A 26573-nucleotide genomic window follows, 5' to 3' on the forward strand; every position below is an offset into this window, starting at 1 on the left:
CTGAGGAGTCGGCGGACGTCCAAGTCGCTTCACCACAGTATTACTGCATCGCCAGTTACGCACTGGTAGACGAAATTTAATTTTCTGCCAGACTATACTTATGAAGGGTCCATCCTCGCTAGGATTGGCAGGCGGTAAACAATACCTTGGGCGCCAGTCTACCAAGTCTCTTCCCTAATAACAGGTACGTATCCGTTCTTGTGCCCAACTAGGCTAGTCTGATCCGTTAATTACGTGCCTGATTCAGTATTCTGTATTAATTATTTCCCTCCAGCCTACTCCGTACTTACTTTCCGTTTGGAAGTAAGAACGAATCAGGACCGAATAGCAGATTGTTTGGACATGAAAGCTACGTCTGCCTGAGGTGATATCGACTCCTCACCAACTGCCAAGCATGCTGCAGCTGCTTCGGATTTCCAGTTTTCAACACGCCGTGCTCGAAGCAGCCGCCATTAGCACATCCGCCACGGAAGCATGCCTCCCCGGCCCCTGCTCTCCGACTTCTCCAGTCACTTTTCAAGTCTACATGGTCCAATATGTCGATCCTGCATATTTCGAATCTGGCGACGAACGGCTCGGCCTATTGCTGCCACCTACAGCTCCCAAGCAACCCGAAAGGCCAAGCTGCCTCGCGTGACCGAGTCTGCTACCCGCCGACCGAGCTCAGCTGAACTCAGGCAGTACCTCCAAGGCATACGAGATCTCCGAAGCTCCAAGCCGGATGAAAAAGAGGGCTACTCAGTCCGCTTCTTCGAACAGAACGAGCGAGGCCGCACGGAGCTAGCCGGCGACGACGCATTTGACCACTCTCTGAGCAGGCTTGATGGCGCCGAGCTTCAGGATGCCCTCCTCGACATCAAAGGCGTTCTTTCCACCCAGGAGGAGAAGGATGCCTTTCAGGCGGTGATGCGGGAGATGGGTGGGGACCTCAGCAACATCTCGTCAGCCGACGACATCGAGAAGGCGACGGCAAGGATGCGAGCGTATACAAAGTCCATCGACGCCGAGATTGAAGAGGTCGGTGCCTCGTTGCCGAAAGAGATTCTCCAAGAGCTGTTACGTGACATGGACGAACTGCCGGCCCCTGAAGAGATGACGCAACGGCAACGTATATCACCGCCTCAAATCCCCGAGGCACCCTGGACGCCAAACCAGCGCAAGAAGATTGCCCGTCTTAACGTCATCCTAGCCCGCGTCTATCGAGAGATGAGCCGAAAAGCAGGCGTCACCACCAAAGCTGTTTCCTCCGTCTACAAGGCTTATCACGCTGCCAGGATCCCGCTGGCACGTGGCTGGGGTACCGTGCCTATCGACGTCTGGGATTTTCTCTGGGCAGTATTGTCCGCCGACGAATCCATTAACATTCATCGGCTGTCCCACATCTCCACCCTCGCCCGGGATATGAGTGAAGCCAAGGTGACACTCAGTCCCTCACAGCAGCTGCTCACCATCGAGGCCGTCTTTGTCGACGGTTGGGAGGCAAAGGCGATTGAGAATTGGAAACGATGCATGAGCACTCTGGGCGAAGCAACATCCGAGAACTTCCAGGAGTTCTGGGAGCTCGGCGTGCGGATGCACTGTCGACTCGGCGACATGGAGCAGGCGGAGCGAGCGGCCAAGAAGATGCTTTCAAAGCATTTAAGTGCTCGAATCTTGCTGCCGCTGATCAGAACCTATTCGGAGCAAGGTACCGCTGAGAGTCAGGAAAAGGCCTGGAACTTGTACCGGCAGATGAGGGAGCTTCTGGGAAAGGAGATGAAGCTTTCCGACTATGATCAAGTCGTTTCCTACTTCCTCACGACAAACCAAACGGAAAACGCACTGTATGCCTTTGTCGACATGATGAGCGACGGCGACATCGACCTGAAGCGGCAAAAGCACATGCCCTCTGTCGTCGCAAACAAGTTTTTCTTGGGCAAGTGGCTGAAGCGATTGATCGGCGCTGGCGACCTCGACGGCGCCTTCAGCGTCGTCGAGTTTATGCGCACAAAGGGCGTCGAGGCATCGCCCATCCACCTCAACGGCCTCATCGGCGCCTGGCAACGGTCGGGGGGGGCTGAAGATCTCGAGAAAGCGGATCGGATGGCGTGGGACATGGTCGAATCCCGCATCGACTTTGTGCATGCGAGAAAGTCGGGGGGCGAGACGACCAAGACGACCAAGGCGGTCACATCAGCATCCTCGCCCACTCCATGGCCCCGGGCGACGATTGAAACATTTTCCCTTCTCGCAGAGAACTATCGATTTCGGACACTGCACGGCAAGCTGGAGGCCTTGTGGGTCGCTTTCCGCGATGCCGAGATCAGCCCAGACGCCTTCATGATGAATCAGCTCCTGGAGTCCCACATCCAGGCCGGCCAGCCAAAGGAAGCCGTCACCCTTTACCACTCACTCGTCTCGGAGCGGGGCGTCAGTCCGGACCCCTACACATTTAGCGCTCTGTGGAAAACGTTGGCCGTCAACCGCCTTCACACGCTTGCACCAGAAGCTCTCGACGAGGAGACAGAAGCGACGCGGCAGTTGTTCCGAGAGACGGTGCGATGCAAGCAAGTCTTCCTGCCCGATGGCATGGACGGCCAGCTCGCCCGAAAGATTCTTCACACTTTCCGGCGACTCCAGGACAGCGCCGGCTTTCTTGTCGCCCTCGCCGCGCTCAAGGATGTTTTTCAGTTCCTCCCGCCCGAGTCTCTAGCCTTGGAGCTCGTTCTCGGCACGGCACGGCTCTCCTGGGACACACCCTCGCAGAGAAAGCGTCTCATGATTGCCAAGCGCGACATGGACCGCGCCTTGCTCGCCTCCGTTGACGGCGAAGCGGACAGACTCGAGGGCAGGAGGAGGGGCGAGGCCTTGTATGAGTACCTGCAGAAGAACTACTGGCCCGAGGAGGGTGCGTATGAGGACAAGCGCAGAGCCCTTGTCGGCGTAGCCAAAGAAATGGGCGTTTACGAGCTCATGGCCGTCAAGACAACGAAAGCAAGGAAGAAGGATGGCGTCCAAGGCAGGTCCTGAACGAAAGCCATGGCGACCTGCCATCCCTCCGTACACTACGGCTACTAGAAGAGATGGAATAAGCGTCAAATCGATTAGATAACCCGCTCACTCATTCTTCTTGCACGAAGTGTTTGTATACATGTAACATTGTATATGTATCAAGTGAAGGAGTGCGGTTCTCGTGGTAGCTCCAATAGATATGCCGGATATATCTCAATCTGTCCGTTGCCCCGTGATCTCTCTGGCTCGAAACGAAACAAGACGAAGAAGAAAAAGTAGAAAACGCCAGCGCTATGCAGAGTTTCACAACATGTCTCAATCGAGCCCTGCCATCACCAACTTCACCAACCCCTCGTCAGGTTCTCCTTGCCACAAATATGACGTCCGACCACCTGCTCAAGCGCCGACGACGTCCATCGCATCCACCTCGGCGTCGTCAAGTCGATCGCCGACCGAGCTTAAGCCGGAGCTGGCGGATGGCGAAGGGGGGTTGCGGTGGCCGTTCGTGTTGACACCGTCGACGTCGATTTCCATATCTTGCGGGGCACTCTGAGGGTTGAAGTAGTCCTTGCTACGCTGCATGACCCATTCGTCGATGCTGGTTGCGGGCCCGCCCTCGACCTGGACCTCATTGACTGTGTCGAGAGGTTTGCCGATGATGGTGCCGTTCCATTTCGAGTCCTCGCCCGCTTTACTGTGCTTCTTTTTCAGAGCTAGAGGGTGAGGGGCGGCATTAGTCGGTCAGTTCCAACTTGCTCCATGGAGCGGGAACAGAGAGCGGTGAGGGAGAGTGTGGACGTACAGCTCAGGTAATCGGTCGCATCCGACTCGCCGTCGCCTTTGCCGACGTCGAGGAGCTCCCTCATCATGGGCCCGGAGAACCAAGCGAGAAACTCATCGACACCGGATGTGTCCTCCTCATCGTGCCGCCAGTCCTGCTCTGCTGCTGTCCGCTCAGGCATGAGGGCACCGGCGTCCTGCAGGGCCATGCGTAGATCAACGACAGTATACTCTACCGCGTCACCGCGTGCATGCACGGCGTGGGCTGCCGTCTTCTCGCACAGCGTGAGCATGTATCGCGCGGCCAGATCCGTCAGCGAGTCGAGCACGGCACCCTTGGTGGCATGGTAGCCCGTGGCGCGCAGGATCTGGAGGATGACTGGCCGCAGCAGGGCGTGAAAGATGGCCGGCTGTCCAGCCATGCTGCTCTCGCGCTTCCTGCCCCGTGACCGCTAACGCCCGTCCCTGTATGTTCGACTGCCGTGAGTCAGGTCGAAGTCGTTGATCGGGTCGGTGACTATTTGTTACTCGAGGCCTGCTGCTGCTCGGGCCGAAGTCGTCGTCGCAAATGCGAGCTTCATCGGGCAGCTCGCATCGGGCACTCGCGGTGCATGTTTCAGCTGGGAGCTTCGTGTAACGGCGCCTCGATTGACGAGGAGATCGAAATGGCACCTCGCCGCGCTGCTGCCTGAGTTCCTCGTGGAAGTGTCGAGACGCAAGCGTTGGACGAAGTTACATCAAGGTTGGGCTGAGCTTCTGTCTCTACCATTTAGGGATAGGTACGGAGTGAGTCGCAGCCATTACCTTCTCATTTCAGCGCATGCCTAATTCACGAGGCACATCCGGAATAATGAGGTGCCTGGCTCCGGGGCGCTGGCAAATGGCGCATTAGCTAATCCATCGCTCTTCTACCCTTTAAACCCACTGGAACTTGTAATCGCCCCCCACCGATGTCCGTGATAAGGATAATGCGGCACTTGGCCCATATTGGAGGCCATTGCTATACTGTCGTCGATTTTCGATGTTGATCAATTCCTTTCGAACTGCACGTGTGCGAAATGTCGTCATACTAACTAGATTTTTGGCCCACTCATCTCCCCTGCCCTCCCTCCGAACACTCCATATCCAAACGTGGTGCACTCCACACCACAGGTTCATTCTGGCTCAAGCATCATGGACATGGATGCCGTACGCATGCCTACCTTCTTTAGGCATTGTGCTCATCGTTGATACCACTGTACTTGTTGATCCAGTCAATGACTTCCCTATGCCACACCAACGAGTTCTCGGGCTTGAGCACCCACTGGTGGATAAATCCCACGTCAGCCCTGAATCGAGTATCTTCTTGCCCACGGCAACACTTACATGGTTCTCGTCCGGGAACACGACAAGCTTGCTGGGTACGCCGCGGGCTTGAAGCACATTGAACATAGCCAGGCCCTCGGACACAGGCAGGCGGTAGTCGAGCTCATTGTGGATCACCTGAACGATCGTAAGCACTTCGAGAAACGTTCGAGGGTTGACGGGCACTCCATCGACGTACGAGTTGCGGCGTGGCCCAGTTCTGAACATGACGCGACGGGTCCCATTTCTCGTAAATCGCTCGGCTTTCCCAAAGGGTACCTCCGAAATCATGTTCCGGGAACCACAGTTCTTCGGTTGACCACTGGTTCTGCGTCGAGAAGACGCCATCGTGACACACTAAGGCTCTAAACTTGCGTCCGAGGTCATGGCCTTGAATCCAGTCTGCAGCACCGTCAGCACCACGTGGCGGAGCACCCCTTCGGTGCCGAATGCGACTCACTGATCATGTAGCCGCCGTAGGAAGCGCCTAGAGCGACGGCGCGCGTCGTGTCGACGTAGCTTACTTTCTTCTCCAGGTACTCGAAGCATTGGACGAGATCCCTATACGGCGTACCGCCCCAGTTGCAGGCGATGGCATCCGTGTGACGTTGGCCATAGCCCGTGCTGCCGGTCGGGTTCGGTGCGACGACGACGTAGCCCTGCTGGGCCAGGATGGCGGGGTTCCATCGGGTACTCCAATCGTCCACCCATGCCGACTGCGGTCCGCCGTGGATCAAAAACGCGAGGGGGTACTTCTTGGAAGGGTCGAAATCAGATGGCTTCGTGACGAGGGCGTGATTATTGTAGCCTGCCGAACCAGGATACCAGATGTCGTCGCACTGCGATCTGAACAGACCGAATGACTTGCCATTCTTCGAGCTGGTCGAGATCTCCTTCTTCTGCGTCGAGGATGGATCGAGCACGGAGTAGCTTGAGCTCTCGACACGAGACTTTGTCGTGATGAGCAGCAGCGGTCCGTGGCCGAGGAGCTTCGCTTCGGCAACACAGCCGTCGTCGTGAATGGAAACGGGCAGCTTCTTGGCTTGGCGGGGGCACGAAGGCAGCTTCCAAAGCTTGACTCTCCCATGCATCTCGGCTCCAACGTACAGCTCTTTCCCGTCGTGACTCCACGTTATCATGTCTGGTCTCAGATCCCATCCGCCCTCGCCGTCGGCCGTCTCGTAAAACTCTTGAAAGCAGGTAAGATCGTTGACGTCAGGAATCATCAGCAGTCTCGACTTGTCGGACTCGTATTGGTCATGCTTCATTCGGCAGAATGCAATCTGCCTCCCATCATTCGAGAAGGTCGGGGAGGTGCTGAAGCCTCGCAGGTCGCCGGTCTTGATCATCTGTGGTGGGACTGATGGCTTCTTTACGAAGGACTTGATGGGAACGTAGTACAGGTCAGTTTTGGTGTATCTCGCAAGGTTCAGACTGGGGTCCTTGGCAACGAAGCAAATGCCGTCAGCCGAGATGTCAAAGTCGCCACCGCTACCAAAAGGGACCGGGGAGCACAATCCGGTATCGGCAAGCAGGTTGGTGAGCCCGGGGCTCTCAAGAACCCATCTGCCATCCTTCTTGGCCAGTTGGCCGTACCAAAGCGAGTTTTCATTTTCCGTCATCCAGGTATCCCAATGGCGGACGAATAAGGATGTGTAAATCTTGGCCGTCGAGTGAGACTTGACTTCGGCTGGGGGCCAGTATATTTCTCCCGTCGGCGTCGTCGCGGCTGCGCAGCAAATGGCGACCCTGCCAGACGATATCTGCTTGACCTTGGGACTCGATATGGTACCAGCAAGATGATGAACCACCTGCGGCCTTGGAACAGGTGCGTTAGGTTCCATCAACGCCCCCTTGAGACGGCTGGCTGAAGACGCTGTCAACTTACTTGGAATTGTCCGACACATGCTGCGACATGAGCATGGTGCATCCATTCTCGCCCGGTTGGAGGTACAAGACTTCCTCGTCGCTGAGCCATACCGGGTCGGTAGCCCCCAAGTTGTCGGAGATAATTTCCGAACTTCCATCCTTGATGTTCAGAATTCGGATGGAGGAGGATTTGCAATGAGTGTCGAACGAGTACGACGAGACCTTTAGACCCTCCTGTCAGTCACTGCCTCCCACATTCGTGGGTGCTTCTCTTGACGAAAGCGTACTGTGTAAAGAGCAAGCTGCCCGGAAGGGTTGGGGATGGCCGTCGAGCGACGAGGTGCCGAGAGGAGCACTTCAGGAGTGAAGTTTGAGGCTTGGATGGTCATGGCGGAACTGGATGTCGATCTGGATGTCGATCAGGATATCAATCTGGATGTCGATCTGGATGTCGATCTGGATGTCGAACCGGTGGAATACTTGGTTTTTTTCACCAGCTTCGAGGGGGAAAAGGGCAATCAAACATCAACCATTGGCGGTTTTCCCAGTTGAGATCGCTGGCTCACGTTTACAATGTGAAGTTGGGTCATGAGGTGGCTGGAGACGCAGCTACCCCACGCCAGACCTTCCCGATCTCGCTCCTCAATAGGCCCCTCGTCGCGCAACCCCGCACGACCCGTGTTGCACAACCTCCGTACTGCTTACTGGTTGGCACAGTTACTCTCAAAGTCATACAAGCTACATGCATCGTCCCTATTACCACGATTTGACGCACATCCTTGTCTGCTAGCACATGCGTACTTCGGGTAGTATGTGCGACAAAGGCGCCTGCTGATCATGAGGACGAGGTATGATCCATGCCTCAGCTTGTTCAGCCGCTAAAGTGATGAATTCTTCATCCATTGAAGAGTCGCATTTCCGTGACCGTGTCCAGCACTCAGGTACTATCTCATGTCGCATCATCTATCGCCAAACGCCGAAATCACCGAGCCCGAGCCAGTCTCTCGTTACAGTCAACGGCCTGCGTCGGCCTAGTCACCGCAGAGGTCCGTAGGGAAGCCCAAGCACATTATTTTCTTGCCGCTCCAAAATTGGTTCGCTTCTTGTTCGTCTGCGAGTCTCCTTCGCTCTCATCCGCCTCCTTCTCCTTCTCTTTTTCCTTCTCCTTCTCCTTTTCTTTCTCCTTTTCCTTCTTCTTCGATTTGTTCGTGCCCTTGTTGGCTATTCCTGACGACGGTGTTGGATGGGCGGAACCACTGTCACGGAACGTCGCAGACATTGGTGTTGGCGCGTGAGAGGCAGGCGTCGATCCCGGAGTAGACTCCTGCGGAAACTCTGGTCAGCTGTTGCATTCCTGGCCTGTCGCTCACTCGCATGCCGTACCGCGTTATTCGCCTTGTAGGATATGGACGATCGAGCAAAGACCCGATTCTGATCCATCGGTCCTGTCCTGCGCCGCTGCGCCGCCATGCCGCTCTGTCCCTTCATGTAATTGTCGAAGCCCGTGATGATATTTCCCGCCGGCGTGCTTTCCAGGTAGGCTGTTTCCTTGGACGCGATGCTCTCCTCGAGTGCCGCCTGATTCGTAAGCGGCCGCTGCGTATTCGAAAACGGTTCTTTGGCGGTGGGGGGCCTACCAGCTTTCTCTCGTGGTTCCTGCGACGTTCAACCAGCTCCCGCACCCTTGCCTGCGCCTTCTTGTACTCTGCTACCGTAGGAGCCGCCCCAGCGGCAGCTGGTGGTTTGCTGTCCGACATGTGTTCCTCTGCGGCCTGGGCAAGATGCGTCGTGCAAGGGCGTGCCTCTTGTCAGAAATGTGGTTTTTCGGGGCGATAATGCGTCGCAAGCGTCCCAAACAGAGCGATTTTGACCCTAAGAGGCTGAGGGCTTGCAGGTGGCACGAAGGAGATGGTGTGAAGTCGCGATCAGGTCCATCCGCGTTGTAGGCAAGTAGGTAATTAATTACTGTACTTACAGTACTTGTATGGAGTGGAGTAAATGGGCTCGAGTGGAAAGGGCGCTGGAACGAGTCAATCGACTCAACCCCCCACTAAATCGTACAGTACTCCTTTCTGGCAACAGTGCACATTTGCGCTACGGAGCACATCTGAACACATCAAACTTCAAGTACACTGAACAGGACTCAAATGAGAATGAAAATGGTCAGTGTACTACTCCGAAACACATTGCTCACATCTTCACGTTCACCAGTCTGCGCTCAAAACCCCTGTAGATGGACAAGTTGCAAGTCTCATCCGGCATCATTCACAACTCCTTCGTTTATGCGTCACGACAAAGGCGATGGTAAATACTCTACATCGATCTCATATCGTACCGACACGTCGCTTCATCCCGTTTCTTATCCTGTCCGTTTGGGCCTCGTTCCGCGAGCAAAGGCAATCAATCAATCGGCGGGCTAGATGCGTCCTTCGAAAGTACGGGGAGACTCGTGGTCCGCAAGCAACGATTGTTTGGACTCGGCCATGATCTAACGCACCCGTCACTTTCGTTGGACGACATTCTTTTCGTTAGTTTGCTGCGATAAGAGTATTTGCTCTCGCGCATTTTCTCCCCTGCAAGATTTTCGCATACGAGAGGCTTTCGGTCTGCGTCTCTCGCATCGTCGACGTCAACAAGACACGATGCCACTGCCTCAGCTTCGTCGCTCAGGACGAGGCACCCACCTCATCTTTCTCGATGGAGGCGATCGGTGGTTGCGTTGATGCGGGGCGGGGTACCTCTTCCAAAATATCAGCTGACTGTCTACTAACCGTGGAAGGTGAAGAATCGGATGAGCTGTTACGCCTGCGGCTTGGGGTATCATGTCTTCCGCGAGAATTTCGGTCACCACGGCGAGGAGCTCGTCCTCGCCCCTGGTCACGTTCACCATGCCGGTCACCCGAAAGGCGCCTCTCGCTTCGCTCTCCGCGACCCTGCACAGGCGAGTCACGCGAGCGTTGATTGCGAGGAGGCGATGCTCGACGCGCGCTGCGGCTGCGACTGCGGCTCCGGCTATCGCTGCGGCTGCGGCTGCGCGATGGGCTGCGGCTGAGAGAGTCAGAGCGTCCCCTGGAACGGGGCGAGGATGAGCAGGTAGAATAGGATGAGTACCGTCGTCGGCCACGATCAACTGATGCGCTTCGCGAACGGGAACGTCTCCTTCTCTTCGGAGCTGGTGAGCGCCGTCTCGGCGAGCTGGATGGGGATCGGCTGTACGTGCCACGTTGGCGTGTGTCGTTGTGCGGCCGCGGGGACCTGCTGCGCTTGCCGGGCGCCCGGGTGCGCGGGGGTGTGGACGACCGCCGACGCGTTCTGTTGCGAGAAGGAGACCGGGCGGGGTCGTCTCTCGAAGGCGAGTGGCCACGGCCACGACCTCGTCGAAAGTGCTCATCACGGCCCTGCCGGCCGCGGGGGACGTAGCTGTCGCGGCCGTACGTGTCGCGGGGTCCACGGCCTCGGCGTCCAGGCGAGGGTGATCTCTGACGATCGTGGCCAAAATCGGCCGCCCTGCCACCCCTGCCGCGGTGGAATCCAGCACGATCTCCACGTCTCGCCGGCGCTTGCCAGGTGTCTGCGCCTTGTCGGCGATTTCTCTCGTCGCCTTCCCTGTTCCCGCGCGTGTTTTCGGAAGATCGACCGGCATCCATCTGTCACGTTGAGGGTCAGCATGCGTACTTTCAGAATGCGGGCAGCAACGACATACCCTCTCTTGCATGAGCTCGAGCTTCTTGGCCTCGAGAAGTTCCTTTGGCACTCCCTTGGGGCTGCTCTGGGCGCTGAGCAGGAGGTTCCAAAGCTCTTTGCAGAAGGGTGCAGTATCCTTGTCGAGGAAGCCGGTCAACTGGATCTGCAGCGACTTGATGTCAGGCTGCACAAGGAGTGTCAGCAAAGCATCGAGGCGAAAGGTGAAGTGTGCAGGGAACCAACCCAACGCGAGGCAGCAAGAAGATTGAAGCACATCTCAATCAGGACATCGTCCTCATTCTTGAGAATCTCCGTGATCCTCTTCTCAATCCATCTATCATGTCGTCAGCACGCGAGCTTAAGCACGACACGGCGGGAATGACCAACTTTTTCACCACCTGCATGTTGACCTTTTGCGTGTCCACCTTTTGGCTGAACTCGAGCGGAAACTTGGTCGACTTCATAAGACGAGCATCCACCTTCGACGCCATGGCGTGAAAGTACTCTGCACCCTGCGAAGCGATACACGGCCAGTTTGTTTCGAGGAAAGCAAGCTAGCTGTTGGGTGGTTGCTGTGGATGGTTGCGCGAAGTTGGTTGCTGGTGGAAAAAGTGACGTCGGCAGCTGCCGAAGGGGTACTTAAGTAGATGTGATGTGTACCTACTCCGTAAGTACTCCGTACTTACCTCCACTTCCGACTTCGAAGCACACCTTGGCACATACCAACAGTACAGTACTGGCTTGTAAGTACAAATACTTAGTAGTCCGTCAGGTAGGTGTACTGATACTAAGTGTAAGTATGTACTTGTACAATTAAGTACTGTATAGTAAGTGCTTGTACTCCGTATTATTACAGTAGTTGTACTCCGTACTCCGTACATGCTCCGCAATACAGTACTTCATTACTCAAAGGTAAGTACATGTAAGTACATGTACGGTACTCCGTACTCTGTACAGTACACCCGTACTCATAGAGTCGGTTCGAGCGCCACAAGTACAAGTAAGTACAAGCAAGCACTTGGCGTGGACCCGAGTATTAGGTGCGGATTGCACCAGCGAACAGTTAGTTCAGATACCGATGCATTGATACTCGTCACACCACTCTGCCTTCAGGCACCAAAGCCACTGCGTGTCGGCGATTGCTATTTAGGTACGAGCCCCTCTCCTTGGGGCATCATCGTCACGTTGACGTGTACACCCGCAAGATACTCATACCACCACAGCACTCGAGAGAAGAAACAGAAACATAATTGCAGGCGCTGTTGATGTCTGAACCTGCAGGGCCGAAAGCATGGGACTGCCTCTCGAGATGAACAACCTACACGCACCCACGGTGCCCTCTGGGCCGACCAGTGCGATCATGGCGAACGGCAGCGAGGGGCAGTTGACCTTCTCGCAACTCCAGGCCAAGAAGGAAACGGTGGAAGCTGAGTTGAAATCTCTCGGAAGTGTCCTGGATTCCGTACAGCTCACCACACGATGCACATTGGCAGTGATTGGTGGAGAAAGCTAACCTGCTGCCAGCATGGCGTTGGCATGGAGACACCGCTTGTGACCAGAGACGGATTTCCGCGCGCCGACATCGATGTTGCTCAAAGTATGGACCACGAAGATGCAGCAGCAACGTTTGAGTCCTTGTTGTGTTGACATGATGCGCAGTAAGGACGACGAGAGCTCGGGTCATCAGGCTGAGAAACGATTACAAAGACATCATGTCGAAGATGGAAAAGTTTCTCCACCAACACTTTGCAAGCCTCGACGATGCCGATGCCACTGCTCCGAGCTCCCACTCTCCGCTGCCGGCCGCTGTGCCAGACGCACAGGCCGATGGGTTGGAAGACCCATTCGCCAAGGTCAACACGGTGGCTCCCAGAAGCCCGGCCGAGGGTGCCGGGTTGAAGGCGGGCGATGTGATCCGCGTCTTCGGTTACGTCAATAAGATGAACCATGATGATCTCAAGAGGGTGGCGGAATGTGTTCAAAACAACGAGGGAGTATGAGCGACACCATATGGCCCTATGGCGAGAAAAGTCCAACTGACGCGGTTTGCAGAAAAATATACTCATCAGGGTGTCCCGAGCCGCCGGGTCATCACGGCAACAGGAGCTATGCCTGACGCTGACGCCAACCCGAGACTGGGGCGGACGAGGGATGTTGGGCTGCCACATCATTCCCTTGTAAACTTGGATCCCTTTGACTGTTGTACGTATTGCCGCGGTGTTGTTTGGGGGTGGTCAGGTGTGGAACACTTGGGCAGTCGCCTCGCCCCTGTGGACAGTGCATATTCGCCCCAAGCAACAAGAGCAACCCATGCTGCATGTTGCGGCATGCGAGGCTAAAAATACATAAATACGTCTTGTATTGTCACGCGAATCATCCCCTTTGGCGATACGGGAAATACCATGGGGAGGGTGAGGTAGGGTTGGGTGCTGAGTTGTTTGACTGCCTTGCCGCTGTCTTGCCGCCCAACCGATGCCGGTTGGGCTATTCAATGAAGACTGTTCCAATCGGCCGGCCCCATCGGTGGTCGCCACACACACTTCCGATTTGGCAATGTACTCGCAGTCATTGAACCCATCGGTAGCATGCTTCTCTCCATGGCCTGCCGTTCCTGAAATTCATCCTGCAACCTTGGCGGTCTACCGAGTGGCCACCATGTGCTTTCAAAGTTTTCACCCGATTGTCAGCATCGGGTCAAAGAACAGTCACATCAGGAAGCGTCATGTCGCCTAGATAGTTGATTAACAAGAGTGGCTGCATCAGCCGAGAGGAAGAAAAATTGACGGAGAGGATACTACTGTTTCCAAGCCTCGATAATGCGACTTTTTCGCCGTCAGCGGACTGGTCGTGATCTTCCCACGCTCTCCACGAATGGGCCAACGCCAATAATTCGGGGGTGTTCTGCTCTTGCTCGGAGAAATATGCATAGATATATGGAGGAGTATGCCGCGTCACTCCTTGGCCAAGTTGGCAAAGCGGCGAACGAGAAGCCGCGATGGCATAATGACTTGACCAACGTGCTGCATGGCATTGCATGGCAGTGCAAACTTGGTCATCTCTTGATCCAATTTGCATTCGGCAGTCCACGTGATATAACGAGAATGAGCAGGCAAGTCTAACTAAGTACCTCTTCGGATTGACGCAGAAATATAAATCTACCCTTGAGAGGTGCCTGTAACGAGCTCTGGCCTGCCGAGGTCTCCTGCCTGCCCATCGTTCCATGCACTCAAAATTTAATGGATGTAAATTTTGTTCTTCTATCCTCCGGAGGCACAGGCGGCGAGCTTTACTTTGCGTGCAGCGAGCTATGCCTTGGTTGCAGCGGTCCTTTTTGGCGCTCTGAAGCGCGGTGGGTCTGATTTGAGTTTAGTTGGCCTTGCATTCGAATCAACAGGCGAAAATAGGCCGAGTATGCACGAGTAAATTAAGTGTATTGTGGCAGGGCTTCCCATATCTGCAAGTGGTACGTACGTGGTAATAATGTTAATACACTTCGGCACCGCTGAGGGGTGAGGGGGGGGTTGCGTCTCAAGGCATTTCAGTCCACATCATCCTCGGCCGTGTCTGAAAGCTGGTGACTGGTGACGTGACGTTGCTCGTTGGATCGAAGCAAACCCCACACCAACATTCAACCCCTGCTCCGTCAAGGGTGGACGAGTACTTACAGTACTTATTTACAGTACTTGCTTGTACTCCGTACGGTACGGAGCATTATTACACTCAAGTAAGTGTACGGGGAGGCGCACCAGCGACAGGATACATCACGTGCTCGCCCACTCCTCTCAGTCGGTCGGTTGAATTTTTCTCTAGCGCTCTGCTGGTGGCCAAGGTTCCCCGCCGCCATTCAAAACATCCAAGCTGACCAGTCTGTGTTGTGCAAGTTCGTTCCTACACTGCACAAATCTCCGCCATCAGGGAGTTCCTCAACGTCAACAACAACAACGAAGGTATCATCGTCCGCCTCCACCTCCGCCTCCGCCTGCCCTTCCCCCCTCCCCTCCCCCCTCTCTTCCCCGTCCTCGCACCATCGTATCCTCCATCACGTCGTGGCCAATGGTCTTGGCTTCCCAACCCCTCCTTCCGGCGAGGCGAACTGGGTCACGGATCGCGACGGGCAGTTCGTAGGCTGACGTCTTCCACTCCAGCACTCGCTTACATCACTCGACACGATTCGCAAGATCGAACCGCAGAGATGGCTGCGCAACAGACTCCCACCTTCAAGCTCGTGCTTGTCGGCGACGGTGGCACCGGCAAGGTTCGTAACGCGGATTTAGAGCCCTCGTCCCCCGCCATCGACTGCGTCCCAACCCCGTCTCGGGGGGACGATTCGCCATGATGGCTGGCGTCTGGATGAAGATCAATACTAAGGCGTTCCGTTGCTCCCTCCAGACGACGTTCGTGAAGCGCCATTTGACGGGCGAGTTCGAGAAGAAGTACATGGCGACGCTCGGCGTCGAGGTTCACCCTCTTGGCTTCACCACCGTATGTGCCGCCCTCGATGACCCGACGGCTTCGTCGCCGGAGTAGGTTGCTGATGGGTCGCAGAACTTTGGTCAGATTCAGTTCGACGTCTGGGACACGGCCGGTCAGGAGAAGTTCGGCGGCCTTCGCGACGGGTACTACATCAACGGCCAGTGCGGCATCATCATGTTCGACGTCACCTCGCGCATCACCTACAAGAACGTCCCCAACTGGCACCGTACGTGTCCCCCCCCCCCTCTCTCTCCGCCGTGTTTCCTCTCCGCCAGAGGCGCTGGTCTAACAAGGATGCGCAGGTGACCTCGTCCGCGTCTGCGAGAACATTCCCATCGTTCTCTGCGGCAACAAGGTCGACGTCAAGGAGCGAAAGGTCAAGGCCAAGACCATCACCTTCCACCGCAAGAAGAACTTGCAGTACTATGACATCTCGGCCAAGTCCAACTACAACTTCGAGAAGCCTTTCCTGTGGCTCGCCCGCAAGCTCGTCGGCAACCCTCAGCTGGTTCGTGTCTCCCGTGGCCCCTCCGGACCCAGAGCTGCGTGGACTAACAAGCGGTGCAGGACTTTGTCGCCGCCCCCGCCCTGGCTCCCCCCACCGCTCAGGTCGACGAGGCCCTCCTCAAGGAGTACGAGCAAGAGATGAACGCGGCCGCCGCGCAGCCCCTCCCCGACGAGCAGTCCGACGACGATCTGTAAAGGGCCTGGGATGACGGAAGATAGCGGTCGAGGGAATCATGGGCCGGCGTCCGATCGCAAGCCCATTCCCGTTGGCGATCCCCGAGGGCGGCGCATGAGCGGACCGCCATGACCATTTATGATACAGTAAGGAACTGCTTAGGGTTTACGAGAGCGTCAATGCAGAGAGGCGGAATCGTTACTCGACGAGCCTCGGTTGGGGGTAGATATCGCGGCGTCGCTGCGAAGGAAAAAATGCAGCTTTCCGATAGTTAGACCAACGCTCCGTGGCATTCGCCAACTCACGTTCGTTGCAAGCTCTCGTCGTGTCTTCCGGATGATGCAACCGCCAGCGCCGCAGGCACATGGCGCGCAACTGCTGGACGAGACATCTGTTGAAAAACTTGTCCAGGGTCCGAACGGCCCGTCTGGCAGCGACAGGCCCGGCGCAGATGTGTATGCGCATGAGCACGACAGGAATTGTCCTGGCATCTGCACGTTGTGGATGGTGGCGGCCGAGACGTGATGTGTCTTTGTACTCGGCGGTTGGTCCGTCCCGTGAACGCCATTACGGTGAGGTCATTCTTCTAGCCACGAGCAATGTGAGGTGGGGCGACGAGACAACCTCTGCCAGGCACGCTCGTCGTCATTCGTTGAGGCGACCATGATGCAATGTAACCAGGTTGATGGCATGTCCGTGGCCGTTTTGATGTGTACCAGTATTCAGCACTTGTACTTGCTCCGTACAATGCACAAGTGTAAGTACATATTCATGTACTGTACAGTACGGAGTACTTCAAGCAAGTAAGTAAGTACGGAGTAATAATTGGTCTCTAAACCGTACGTGACAACGTACTGTATTGAGGTACTTACTTGGTACTGGTCGTACGGTAAGTGTTCCGTATTCCGTGCGTGCAGTGCATTATTCGTGCTATTATTACAACCTAGTACAAACACGTACTGCACACCTGCGATTATTACTTACTGTACGCCTACAAGTACGGAGTACACAAACACCCAAGTAAGCATGTAATTAATACACGTACCAGGACAATAAGAGTGGGCTCATGTGACGGGTCGAGCAGCCTTCTGAGCACAAGAGTTCATTTCCGTACTGGGAAGCCCGAGATCCAGCCCGCGGTGGTGTTGACGGAGGCTGTCAACGTCAACAACATGCAGCATCCCCAGGGAATACCGGGCATCTCGCGGCGAAGGCCTGTGACAGCGTCACTGGTGCAGAGTGCACTCGAACGCCATGTGCCCACCGTGGCCAACACTCCATGTGCAGGAAGTGCAAGGACATTCGTATGCTTGTGTTAATACTTGCATGAGCGAACGAGGACGAATGCCCAAATGCATCAACACACTCTGCGCAGTTGAAGTACTCCACTACTGGTGCATGCTGCCGGCAGTACATGTACAACGTAAGTACAGCAGTAATGATGAACGCGCATGAGTAAAATTAATACTTGTCTGTATCTGCACGCTGGTTATCCAAGGAGCCGCCGTCATTCCACAGCCGAAATTGCGAGAGATTGCTGACCGCATGGCGGCGTAGGTTGTACCTGCGGTGTACGGAGTACTTTTCACCACGCCCGATCTGCGAGCGAATGAAGTCGGCAGTCGAGCCTCGCGAATAACTGCGTCGTCTGGCTGGCTAGTCGTGGACCTTGGCGCGTGTCGGCGCGTGTACGGAGCATACTTACCCGGTCTACCACCCGCAAGGTATTGCGAACTCGGACTGCGCCGTGCACTGACTTGCATGTTAGGCATTGCTTGGAAAGTATTGTACATGTACAGTACAACGCTAATTCTCCGTATTACCATACGTTCTCTCACTGTCCGTCCTTGCAGTAGCACGGAGTACCGTATACTTTCAAGTACTCCGTACTTTGTGCATGCACGATAGATGAGTACTTACTTAACGTATAGACATGCTCGTACAGTACAACTACACATAAGCACGCATGCTTACAGCTACATGCAAGTACTTAATGCACTTGCAGATACTCATAGGTGTACTTGTACATGTACACCTGCAATGCAGTACTTGCTCCGTACTGTAAGTTGACTTAAATGTAATACTCTTGTAATAATACTCCGTAGATGTTGAAGTACAAGCATGCGGAACTCCGTAAGAAGCACTCCGTACAAGTACCTGTACAGTATTATTACTTCGTACTGGTACCAGATTCTCGAACCCGACTAGTCTCCAAGCGGTGCTCACCACCGGCACCTTGCGAAGGCGCTACAGGGAGACGGGTACTTGTACATGTACTTAGGTACTGCGCAGTAATAACGCGACGAGGCAACGACCCAAAGAGGGCTTGGAACTGTTTTGTGCGATTTCGAGACAGATGCCATCGGCGATCAAGTAACAAGGTCCACCGTCCTCATCTGCTGGCGGCTGGATGAGACCTTGCGCACGCAAGTAACAACGCACGTTTGTGGCGCAAGCCTACGAGAATGCTTGTCTTCAATCAGGCAAGGAACGACGAAGCCCACGTACCTCGTCGAAATCGTACAAGTAAACACTAATAACAGGAAAGTACTGTACATGTACAAATACCTAGTACTCAAACAAGTTCGACTGCCAGCGTAACTCTTGCATCCACCTGCTAGCCTAATACTTGTAAATACTTACTAGTAGGGGTACGATACAAGTACATTAACCTGTACTTGTACCGTGCTGTAGGTAATAACAAGTATGTATTGTACTATTAGTTCGTTCCGCCCTGCGCGTGTTTGTGGGAAGTGGAAGGAAGTCCCTCGTACTTGAATGAATGGTTGGTGGTGTCGAATGGAGAAATGGATGACACACGACGGCCACGGTTTCAGACGAGAAACAGGCAATTAATACAGGCGGGAGGCTGGATCGCCCGTATCCGAGAGCCGCGAGCGCGAGCTGATGGTGTACTTGTGCGGAGTATTCTGCACCGAAATCAATCGACAATGGTAACACGACCCGAGGTGCGCGCACTTGTCGGACTACATTGTATTTGAGCCCTTGTGGTAGGGCGCGTACGCGACAGTCCTTGTGTATGATGTACAGTAGAAGCTGTGCAACGACTCGAGAGAAGATGTACTTGTACGGGTGAAGTACTTACGTACTGGACCATATTAGTTGCATACGGAGTGCGGCGGTAGGAGCAGATACAAGTAATTAGGTACTCCGTGCTCTACATGTAAGTAAGCACAGCACAGCACAATGAACACTTCAAGTACCAGGCGTATGTGCTGTACAGTACTTACTTGTTCCAAGTATATACTTGTACTTGTTAGTACTCATACAGAGGACGTGCTTAAGTACATGTACACATACTTACATGGTGTCCTGTTCATATTGCAGTAATTCCTTAGTATCTGAGAACTACAGCACATGTATCCGTACGGAGTACGGAGTGCTCTGTACCCCTCATGTACAAGTACTCCGTACATGTACTTGGTCAAAAAACAGGTACAATATCAAGGTCAGCTCGCGAGCCCCTGCACGTGCAACGCGTGTTGACATTTTTCCTATTTGGGACAGAGCCTCACTTCAGCGCGCGACGTGATTTGATTTGCCTTAAACGGGACGACGCGGGTGTGAGTGGAGGGGCAACTGGGAACAACCTCAAGGCCATTTCCCCCCCCCCCCAAGCACGTAATTCCATTTGCAAGTTACTGTACTTACTGTAATTACTCCGCGCACCACGAATGTGCGAGTACAAGTACGGTACAGTACAGTAGTTGGCGCAAGTACTTGCACGTATGTGTGTACCTGCAGATACCTCCAACTACAAGTATACTGCAGGTATAGTTTCGCGTACATGTAACGTACAAGTACGAGTTCACGCAAGTACTTGTAGCTCTAGTGGTGCATCTAGGTGGGTTTGTGATTCTTTCGAGTGCTGCGCAGTAAGTACAGTACATGTGTTAGGTGTACCGAGTACTGTACATGTATTCGAGCACGAGTACGTACTTGGAACACGTCCGAGTATGAGCACGAGTGCTGAAAGTATACAGTAGTACGGACAGTACGTACGGCTCGTCGAGTCGAATGGATCCCATCTCCGACTAGAATCGTGTTTGCAGCCAAGCTTGCCATTCCTCTCTCTCATCTCCACGGCGCCTCCCGCCTCATACCTTCACCTCATTCACTTTCTTACCGCGCCCGTCGTGCTCGCCAGCGCAGCCTCGTCTTTCTCTCCTTCTAGTCCTCGTCTCTCTCTTTGCACTCCTCCATCGTTCAACGCATCTCTTCTTCCCCTCCCACCACCCTCCTCCACTTCCCTCGGACGCGGCCGGTAATGTTCATGATTTTGTGACCCGGCTCGCCACCCTCGCCGTTCCTACGTCGCTGCCATGCCCAGCCTATCTCCCACTCCCCCCTTCGCCCTCTTCTCTGAGCAGCGCGCAGCGAGCTCCTCTCCTTCGTCGACACAATCCCAGGCCTTGCCACAGCTCGTCGATGGCACGTCCATCCCAGCATCGGCCAACGCCGTGGAGAGGCACCCCAAGGGCAAGAGGAAGCGTACCGCGTACGTGCCCCCGAACGAAAACATAACATGGCATGGCATGGCATGGCATGACACGACATGAGGCTCGGTGACGCATAGAAACTGATTCGATCCTTCCCAAACAGTGCCAAAGACAAAATCGTTCTAGAGGATGCGTACAAGGACAACCCCAAACCCGACAAGCAGGCGCGTCTCGAGATCGTCGACCGCGTTTCCCTGAACGAAAAGGAGGTCCAGGTCAGGATATTCATGCGCAGCCGTCACCCGATGCACCGGAAGACGCGTCTAGTATGCATCGTACGTCCTTGCCGTGCTGACAATAGCTCTCAGATTTGGTTCCAGAACCGACGACAGAACGACCGCCGGAAATCGCGTCCACTATCTCCAGAAGAGCTCGCCGCTCTTCGGTACAGCGGCTTGCACAATATTTCTTCGGATTCAGTCCCGTCTCGGGGGCTCGTTTCCGATGCCGACGGTATTTGTCCCATGCCCAGTTCGGCCAGCTCCCGAACACTTGACCGGGCTTCCGTCTCTCCGTCCGTCGTGAAAACCAGCCCCGAACTCTCTCGCTCCCTTTCCGATGTCGGCACGCCGAGGATTGGAAGTCAAGACTCCAACGCGCAGAGTCAGACCGAGACGACCCCGCCGCAGAGTCAGGAGTCATCAACCTCCCGCCCGACTCAAGAAGGACCTGACGCCATGGCCCATTCATTCTCGGCTTCCGTAGGATACCTTGCCAACCGATGGAACCTTGGCAGCTCCTTCTCCACACCAGCAACTCTCAAGTGCGGCAGTGAAGAGTCGCCTAAGTAAGGCGGACCTGACATCTCCGCAAACTTGTGCTGACCTGTTGCAGCCTCGATCCTCCCCCTCCGTCATCTTGCCCGTCGGACTCGCGGAGCACGAGAAACCCCAAATCTCGGCTCAGACTGTCGCTTTCGTTGGAGGGAAAGGCTGAGTTGGTCTCCAACCAGCCATCCCCTACGCGTGCCATGCCTCGTCGGCCTTCGAGCACGCTCCCTAGCCTTCCTCAAGTCCGCCGTGGCCTCCAGCGCAGCCATAGCGCGCTTCCGACAATCACCCTACCCCCCATTTCCGCCCTGACCAACTCTCTGCCGCCACGACTTTCGAGGGGGCGATCTCGGAACGTCCATGCCTGGGAGTCATGTGCCGATTCGGAGAGACGCGATGAACTTACGGCTCAGGCCGAGAACGAGTCGAACGGTTCGGCCATTGCGGCTATCAGCCTGCTGCGGTCCTCCAGCGGAATTCTGCAACCCAGCGCGGCCAAGAGAAACGCGTCCCTAACGAGATCCTCAAGGCCTCGTCAGACCAAGAAAGCCAAGTTGAGCCGAGCAAGCTCAACGTTCGCCCGGCTGGAGAATGTGGGCGTCAATGCCGAGAAAGCCCGTGGCGGTTTGGGTGATGGGGTCAAGGTCGCCAGGCTCGTATCGCCAACCGACTCGGACAAGGAGAACTGGAGTCCCGACTCGGGCGAGCACCCGCATGACAGATCACGTCTCCCCGCATTACCATCTGAACCACTGCCGAAATCCGAGAGCCACCGCTTGGGCCGTATGCTAGGAGAGCGGAAGGACTCCAGGTTTATGGCGAACCGAGCGAACACGACACCTTCAAAACCTTTTGGACGAAAAGATGGTGTCGTTCAAATTTTCGAAGACTCGTCTCAGCCGCCGTCCCGGTCACGAGCTGATGAAGTGGAAAGATTTATGCGTGGCGAGATCAGCCCGAGCAAAAAGGGCGACATGGATTGTGTAGCGGGACTCTTGTCGCTGAGCCAGGGAGCATGGAGATGAAGACTTGCCTCTCATCGCAACATCTCGACGCAAAAGTTTCATTCGCTTCCAAACTGTCACACGCGAGAAACTTTGTCGCATTAACAGATATCGGTGAAGGATGTCTGGCTTGTTTCAAACCCTCGCGAGGGATTCTATCTTCGACCATCAACGAGACGGATCAATGTCTCCATTCTTGTCCTATCCTTGACGTCTTTTTTACTTTTTTTGTTCGGCGGTGGAAGGTGTTGGATATATTGGCTTGGTTCCATCGCGTTGCTACAAGGTGCCTTGTAAAATAGCTGGTGGCAAACAGGATGGCAGAGATGTGCTGATGGGTGTTCGCCCGATATCATGCTTCGATTGTGGGCACATCATCAAGGGGTGGGAATAAACTTGTCTCAATCCATGCCTTTGGGTGCCATCGTGTTACACAAGCAACTAGTTGGAAATGTTGCGAGCTCCTCAAGCGACGCGAGGCCAGGCCACTCCTGGTGCGTCGATCTACACCACATCGAAACTAGGGGGAAGCAGCGCCGAGGTCATATTGCATTTCCCATCATCTAGATGTCCGTCAAAATACTGAAGAGAAAAATGTGCGTGTCCAAAATATCATGGCTTCGTGAGAAGTCTTCGCTCAAGTGCCCATCTAAAATTAACGCTGCAACGTCCACGAATCGACATCCAGCACGCTCTCTCTCGAATCCGAATGGGGCTCATCCAGCCGTGAGTATCCTCGAATTCATACCCCCAACATGCTCATCTGCCGTCTAACCGGACTAGCACTCACACTACCCTCCTCACTGGGGTAGCAGGCGCTGTCAGCATCAATATCCCAGCAACTGTCTTCGCCTTGAGCGTGCGATGGCACGTCGGCAACGGAGCTGGAGTCGAAGGGCTTCTGCGTCGCCGCCCGGACGTTCCATCGCAAGGTCCGGCTGACACTCTCAAACCATTCGGTATCCGTGCGGGTAACGGTGGGGAAGGGATACTGTGAAGCGGTTATCGTGACGTGATCACCTTGGCGGAGTTCGATGCGGCCTTTGCCGTCAAAAGCGCAGTAGGCGGTGGCTCGGGAATTTCGAGGGACGGCGACGCGCAAGGCCATTGTGTCTGACAAAATCATTGGCCGGAAGGATAGAGTGTGCGGACAGATGGGCGTGAGGAGGATAGCTGGAATATCGGGATGGACCAGAGAGCCCCCCGCAGAGAGCGAGTAGGCGGTCGAACCGGTGGGTGTGGAGAAAATACAGCCATCGGCCTGCACGACGGTGAGGAGCTCATCGTCGCCGTACAGCTCAAGGTTGGAGACGTATGGAGATGGCCCTCGATCGATGACGAGCTCGTTCAGGACCTCGAACTGTTCCCCTTCGTCCAATCGATGGCTGCGAGCGTCGTGGCGCCACACGGTGCAGGTGAATCGCATCCGCAGATTGATCTTCATGCCGTCGTCACCCATGACGCGGTTGAGGTGGTCCACGTACTTGTCGAAGTCAAATGTTGTCATGAACCCGAGGCTTCCAAGGCTGAAGGAGAGCACGGGAGGCACGATACGCTGGAAGAGCCAGGAGGTGAAGAGCACCGTTCCATCGCCCCCCAAGGTCAGGACCAAGTCAAACTTCTCCGGCTCGGTCCAGCACAAGTCAGGTGTCCAGTACCTGAGCATCTGCTCGAACTGGGCATTTTCGGAGAGAATTGAAGGTGCGTTGAAACGGTTCGAGCTGCGTAGCTTGGCGTCGACATATACGTTGACTCCAAGGTTACACCCGTAGCGTGGAGTCCGTAAAAGCCAGAGGGCAAGTTCGCGAGTGAGGTAAACCAGCTGATTGTCGCGGGCCTTGGTGACGATCATGACATTTCGAACCGCACGTCTAATAGGTCGCCGTTGGAGTAGTTTGGAGACTTCGCGGACTCCAGTGGCAGTCTGGACCAGGCGGGAATGCGACATGGACTCATCATTCTTGATCTCTTCCAGAACTTTTGCGATATCGACAGCGTCGTCAAATCTCTGGTGGTAGAAGCAGGGCGACTGCACGGCAGCCAAGGCCGTCAGTGGTGTGGACTGCTTCCTGGCCAAGTCATTGAGCTTGTCCGCCAGCCGTTGCGACGAGGCGGCCGAACCGGGTGTGCCGGCAACGCCGGCTTGCGAGGCGAGCATGTTGCCGAGCGTGAGATCCTCCGGCTTGTTGGTCCGGCCAACGGAAGCAAGTGCCTTGATGACGGTCTGGCGAGGGATGGAGTCGTGAGAGAGGGCACTGCGGCGATGGCCTTGGTTCGATGGGGGAGGGTGCAGTGCGCGCGAGGCAGTGCTCACCACCACATCAGAGGCAGTCGCCAATGGTAGGCGATTGACGGCAGGAGAAGGAACGGCAGACGACGGAATGCGCGGGTCATCTGTGTTTTTCGAGGCTTTGGCCGTGTCGATTGAGAGACGATGGCGAGCGGCGTTGGGCCGGTCGAGACGGCTGTGTTGATCAGCACCGATGCGCAGGGGCTTCCAGTCCGCTGCCGGGTGTGGAGCTATCGGTGATGCCATGGCGAGCGCGGAGTTAAATATAGCGAGGGAGCGGTTCGAGGTACACTGGGCAGCCAAATGAGGTGAAGCGTGGCGGTGAACTAGGGTACCTAGTATGCGGAGTCGATCACAAAGTCCGAGCCCAATGACCGAACGGTGTCGAGCATCAAAGAGTTGGGTATCTGGGCACCGGTGAGGCGTTTCGAACGCGCGGGTTGGAAATTGGATTGGTAAGTCTTGGTCCAATGCCGGTCGGTTCCAGCCTGCTTGTTTGTGTGTGCGTCTTTAGAAGCCGTAGCGGAAGCGCTCCGGATTTGCTCGTTGTTTTTCGCAAATGAGACAGCGAGTAGGCTGGCAGCCCTTGCACACTACAAATCAGATCGATGATGGTCAGCTGGTGCTCGGGCTCGGAGACTGAGGCTTTCGAGGCACCATGCTGCGTGCCACCCTCCACCCACCAAGATAGGGTCATAGCTATATTCACACTCGCAGTCATCCACCCCCTGGCCTCCATCAAACACTGGCCTAGAGAGAAAAATGAAGGCACTCACCCTCCCCTACAGGTCTTTTTGCTCACCCTGGTGTGGCCGGATGGCCCCCTTGTCGTCAGCAGAAAGGGTCGTTCGCAGAAGTTGGACGACGGGAACCGAGCGAGAGGTTATCGCAATGATTGGTGCTGTAGTATGCTGTTGTCAGCCACGAGTACCGTTAGCCGCAGACGGCTACAGGCACGTGGTACAGCTGAAGAAAAAAGTGTTGTCAGCCGGAGAAACGTTGTCGATGAAGTTGCTGATCGGTTTCGGCGTGGAGGAAAAAAATCTGACTGGGCAGTAGAAGTCTGACTGGGCAGGATGGCAGCAACTTTACTCCGATAAGTAGGTAAGCGGCAGCGAAAGAAGGAGCAACCGAAATGGATAGGTGTATACCACCTTCCTACCAAGTCCGTAGGGAAAGGAAGGCGTGACCGTGGTCAGAACCTCGATGTCGGAAACGAACGTATTGGGGAAGGAAGGTCAAGGGAGGGGGGGGTGGAGTAATGAAAAACAGGTCACATACAACGATCCTCAAAATCGATGGCATATAATGCTCAAGAGACGATCAGAAGCGATCATATGAACGCAGAGCGGAACGCCCGTGAGTGAGTGCTACCAGCGCCGGACGTGCCCGATATCATGGCCTTTATGTTGTCCCTCGTCGACATGACACGACGCAACACAAAGACAGACACGGCGGTACAGCACTGGAGGCGTGAGTAAATCCACTCGTTGGTCCGGCTTTTATACTTTTAAAAGGATTGGGACTGTACGATCAGTGTACGATGCAAGTACGAGCACAAGGCACGACAGAGATGGTGACGCGGCGGATTCCAACCCGTCGGGTGTGCGAGATCTCCTCTTGAATGCTCCGCGGAGCCTGCCCCTGAAGGCTCTCTCGGCATGTCCACCTAGAGCACAGCAAGTTCGGTTTTTTGCCTCTAGACAGGGCCAAGGCCGGTGGCCTGAGACGTCCGTTGTCCGTGATGTGCTCCAGCCACAGGAGGCATCTGCAACTCGGCGGCATCGGGGCGAGCAGTTGGCAGGCGCCCGCCGAGGTGGCAAGCAGCGTTTGGGGCCTAGATGAACTGGGCTTGATTCCACGTACAGGCCGATCTCACATATTCGTTGCGACAGAGATGCGCCACTGAATTGTTGGCGATATTCCAGGCGACGTTACGTCTTGCATGTACGTGTACTCCATGTGAACAGAACATCCGCTCCGCTCCGTAATTTCCTGGCAGGTAGAGGGCAGATTTGATGGCCGCACCGTCTTCGGCAGTAGCCTGAGACGCTGCCAGCTACATGGGGACCTGGCTGTCGCGGGTTTCGAACGTTCTGATAGTTTAGCTGCCGCACCTAAACTTCAGGCGTCACACAATCCAAACGCAACCATGTGCATCCCACT

The 26573-nt window shown here is 55.2% G+C and overlaps 8 protein-coding genes across 8 annotated transcripts; 4 read left to right on the top strand and 4 right to left on the bottom strand.

The window, feature by feature from the left end:
- Window positions 1–474: 474 nt before the first annotated feature.
- DCS_07495 (pentatricopeptide repeat containing protein) lies at window positions 475–3009 on the top strand (the record flags this gene model as incomplete). Its single annotated transcript, XM_040804780.1, has 1 exon — window positions 475–3009. The coding sequence occupies one exon, from the start codon at window positions 475–477 to the stop codon at window positions 3007–3009; it is 2535 nt and encodes an 844-aa protein (XP_040654884.1).
- A 378-nt stretch (window positions 3010–3387) lies between these two features.
- On the bottom strand, window positions 3388–4193 carry DCS_07496 (Bromodomain associated domain protein; the record flags this gene model as incomplete). The annotated part of the gene is made up of 2 exons (XM_040804781.1): window positions 3388–3704; window positions 3794–4193. The coding sequence occupies 2 exons, from the start codon at window positions 4191–4193 to the stop codon at window positions 3388–3390; spliced, it is 717 nt and encodes a 238-aa protein (XP_040654885.1).
- Window positions 4194–4978: 785 nt separating this feature from the next.
- DCS_07497 (uncharacterized protein) lies at window positions 4979–7373 on the bottom strand (the record flags this gene model as incomplete). The annotated part of the gene is made up of 6 exons (XM_040804782.1): window positions 4979–5074; window positions 5137–5253; window positions 5315–5517; window positions 5576–6933; window positions 7004–7206; window positions 7272–7373. The coding sequence occupies 6 exons, from the start codon at window positions 7371–7373 to the stop codon at window positions 4979–4981; spliced, it is 2079 nt and encodes a 692-aa protein (XP_040654886.1).
- Window positions 7374–8053: 680 nt separating this feature from the next.
- DCS_07498 (uncharacterized protein) lies at window positions 8054–11159 on the bottom strand (the record flags this gene model as incomplete). Its single annotated transcript, XM_040804783.1, has 6 exons — window positions 8054–8308; window positions 8368–8562; window positions 8622–8730; window positions 9756–10852; window positions 10912–11002; window positions 11056–11159. The coding sequence occupies 6 exons, from the start codon at window positions 11157–11159 to the stop codon at window positions 8054–8056; spliced, it is 1851 nt and encodes a 616-aa protein (XP_040654887.1).
- Window positions 11160–12028: 869 nt separating this feature from the next.
- DCS_07499 (26S proteasome non-ATPase regulatory subunit 9) lies at window positions 12029–12849 on the top strand (the record flags this gene model as incomplete). Its single annotated transcript, XM_040804784.1, has 4 exons — window positions 12029–12130; window positions 12193–12265; window positions 12328–12662; window positions 12721–12849. 4 exons carry the CDS (start codon window positions 12029–12031, stop codon window positions 12847–12849), a joined length of 639 nt encoding a protein of 212 aa, XP_040654888.1.
- Window positions 12850–14860: 2011 nt separating this feature from the next.
- On the top strand, window positions 14861–15843 carry DCS_07500 (Ran GTPase; the record flags this gene model as incomplete). Its single annotated transcript, XM_040804785.1, has 5 exons — window positions 14861–14923; window positions 15058–15150; window positions 15214–15367; window positions 15444–15649; window positions 15709–15843. The coding sequence occupies 5 exons, from the start codon at window positions 14861–14863 to the stop codon at window positions 15841–15843; spliced, it is 651 nt and encodes a 216-aa protein (XP_040654889.1).
- A 4323-nt stretch (window positions 15844–20166) lies between these two features.
- On the top strand, window positions 20167–22138 carry DCS_07501 (homeobox transcription factor; the record flags this gene model as incomplete). The annotated part of the gene is made up of 4 exons (XM_040804786.1): window positions 20167–20342; window positions 20447–20618; window positions 20664–21130; window positions 21178–22138. 4 exons carry the CDS (start codon window positions 20167–20169, stop codon window positions 22136–22138), a joined length of 1776 nt encoding a protein of 591 aa, XP_040654890.1.
- A 721-nt stretch (window positions 22139–22859) lies between these two features.
- DCS_07502 (NAD kinase associated with ferric reductase) lies at window positions 22860–24653 on the bottom strand (the record flags this gene model as incomplete). Its single annotated transcript, XM_040804787.1, has 1 exon — window positions 22860–24653. The coding sequence occupies one exon, from the start codon at window positions 24651–24653 to the stop codon at window positions 22860–22862; it is 1794 nt and encodes a 597-aa protein (XP_040654891.1).
- Between the last annotated feature and the right edge of the window lie 1920 nt (window positions 24654–26573).

This window comes from Drechmeria coniospora, chromosome 03 (genome assembly GCF_001625195.1).
Source record: "Drechmeria coniospora strain ARSEF 6962 chromosome 03, whole genome shotgun sequence".
Classification (NCBI taxonomy): Eukaryota; Fungi; Ascomycota; class Sordariomycetes; order Hypocreales; family Ophiocordycipitaceae; genus Drechmeria; species Drechmeria coniospora.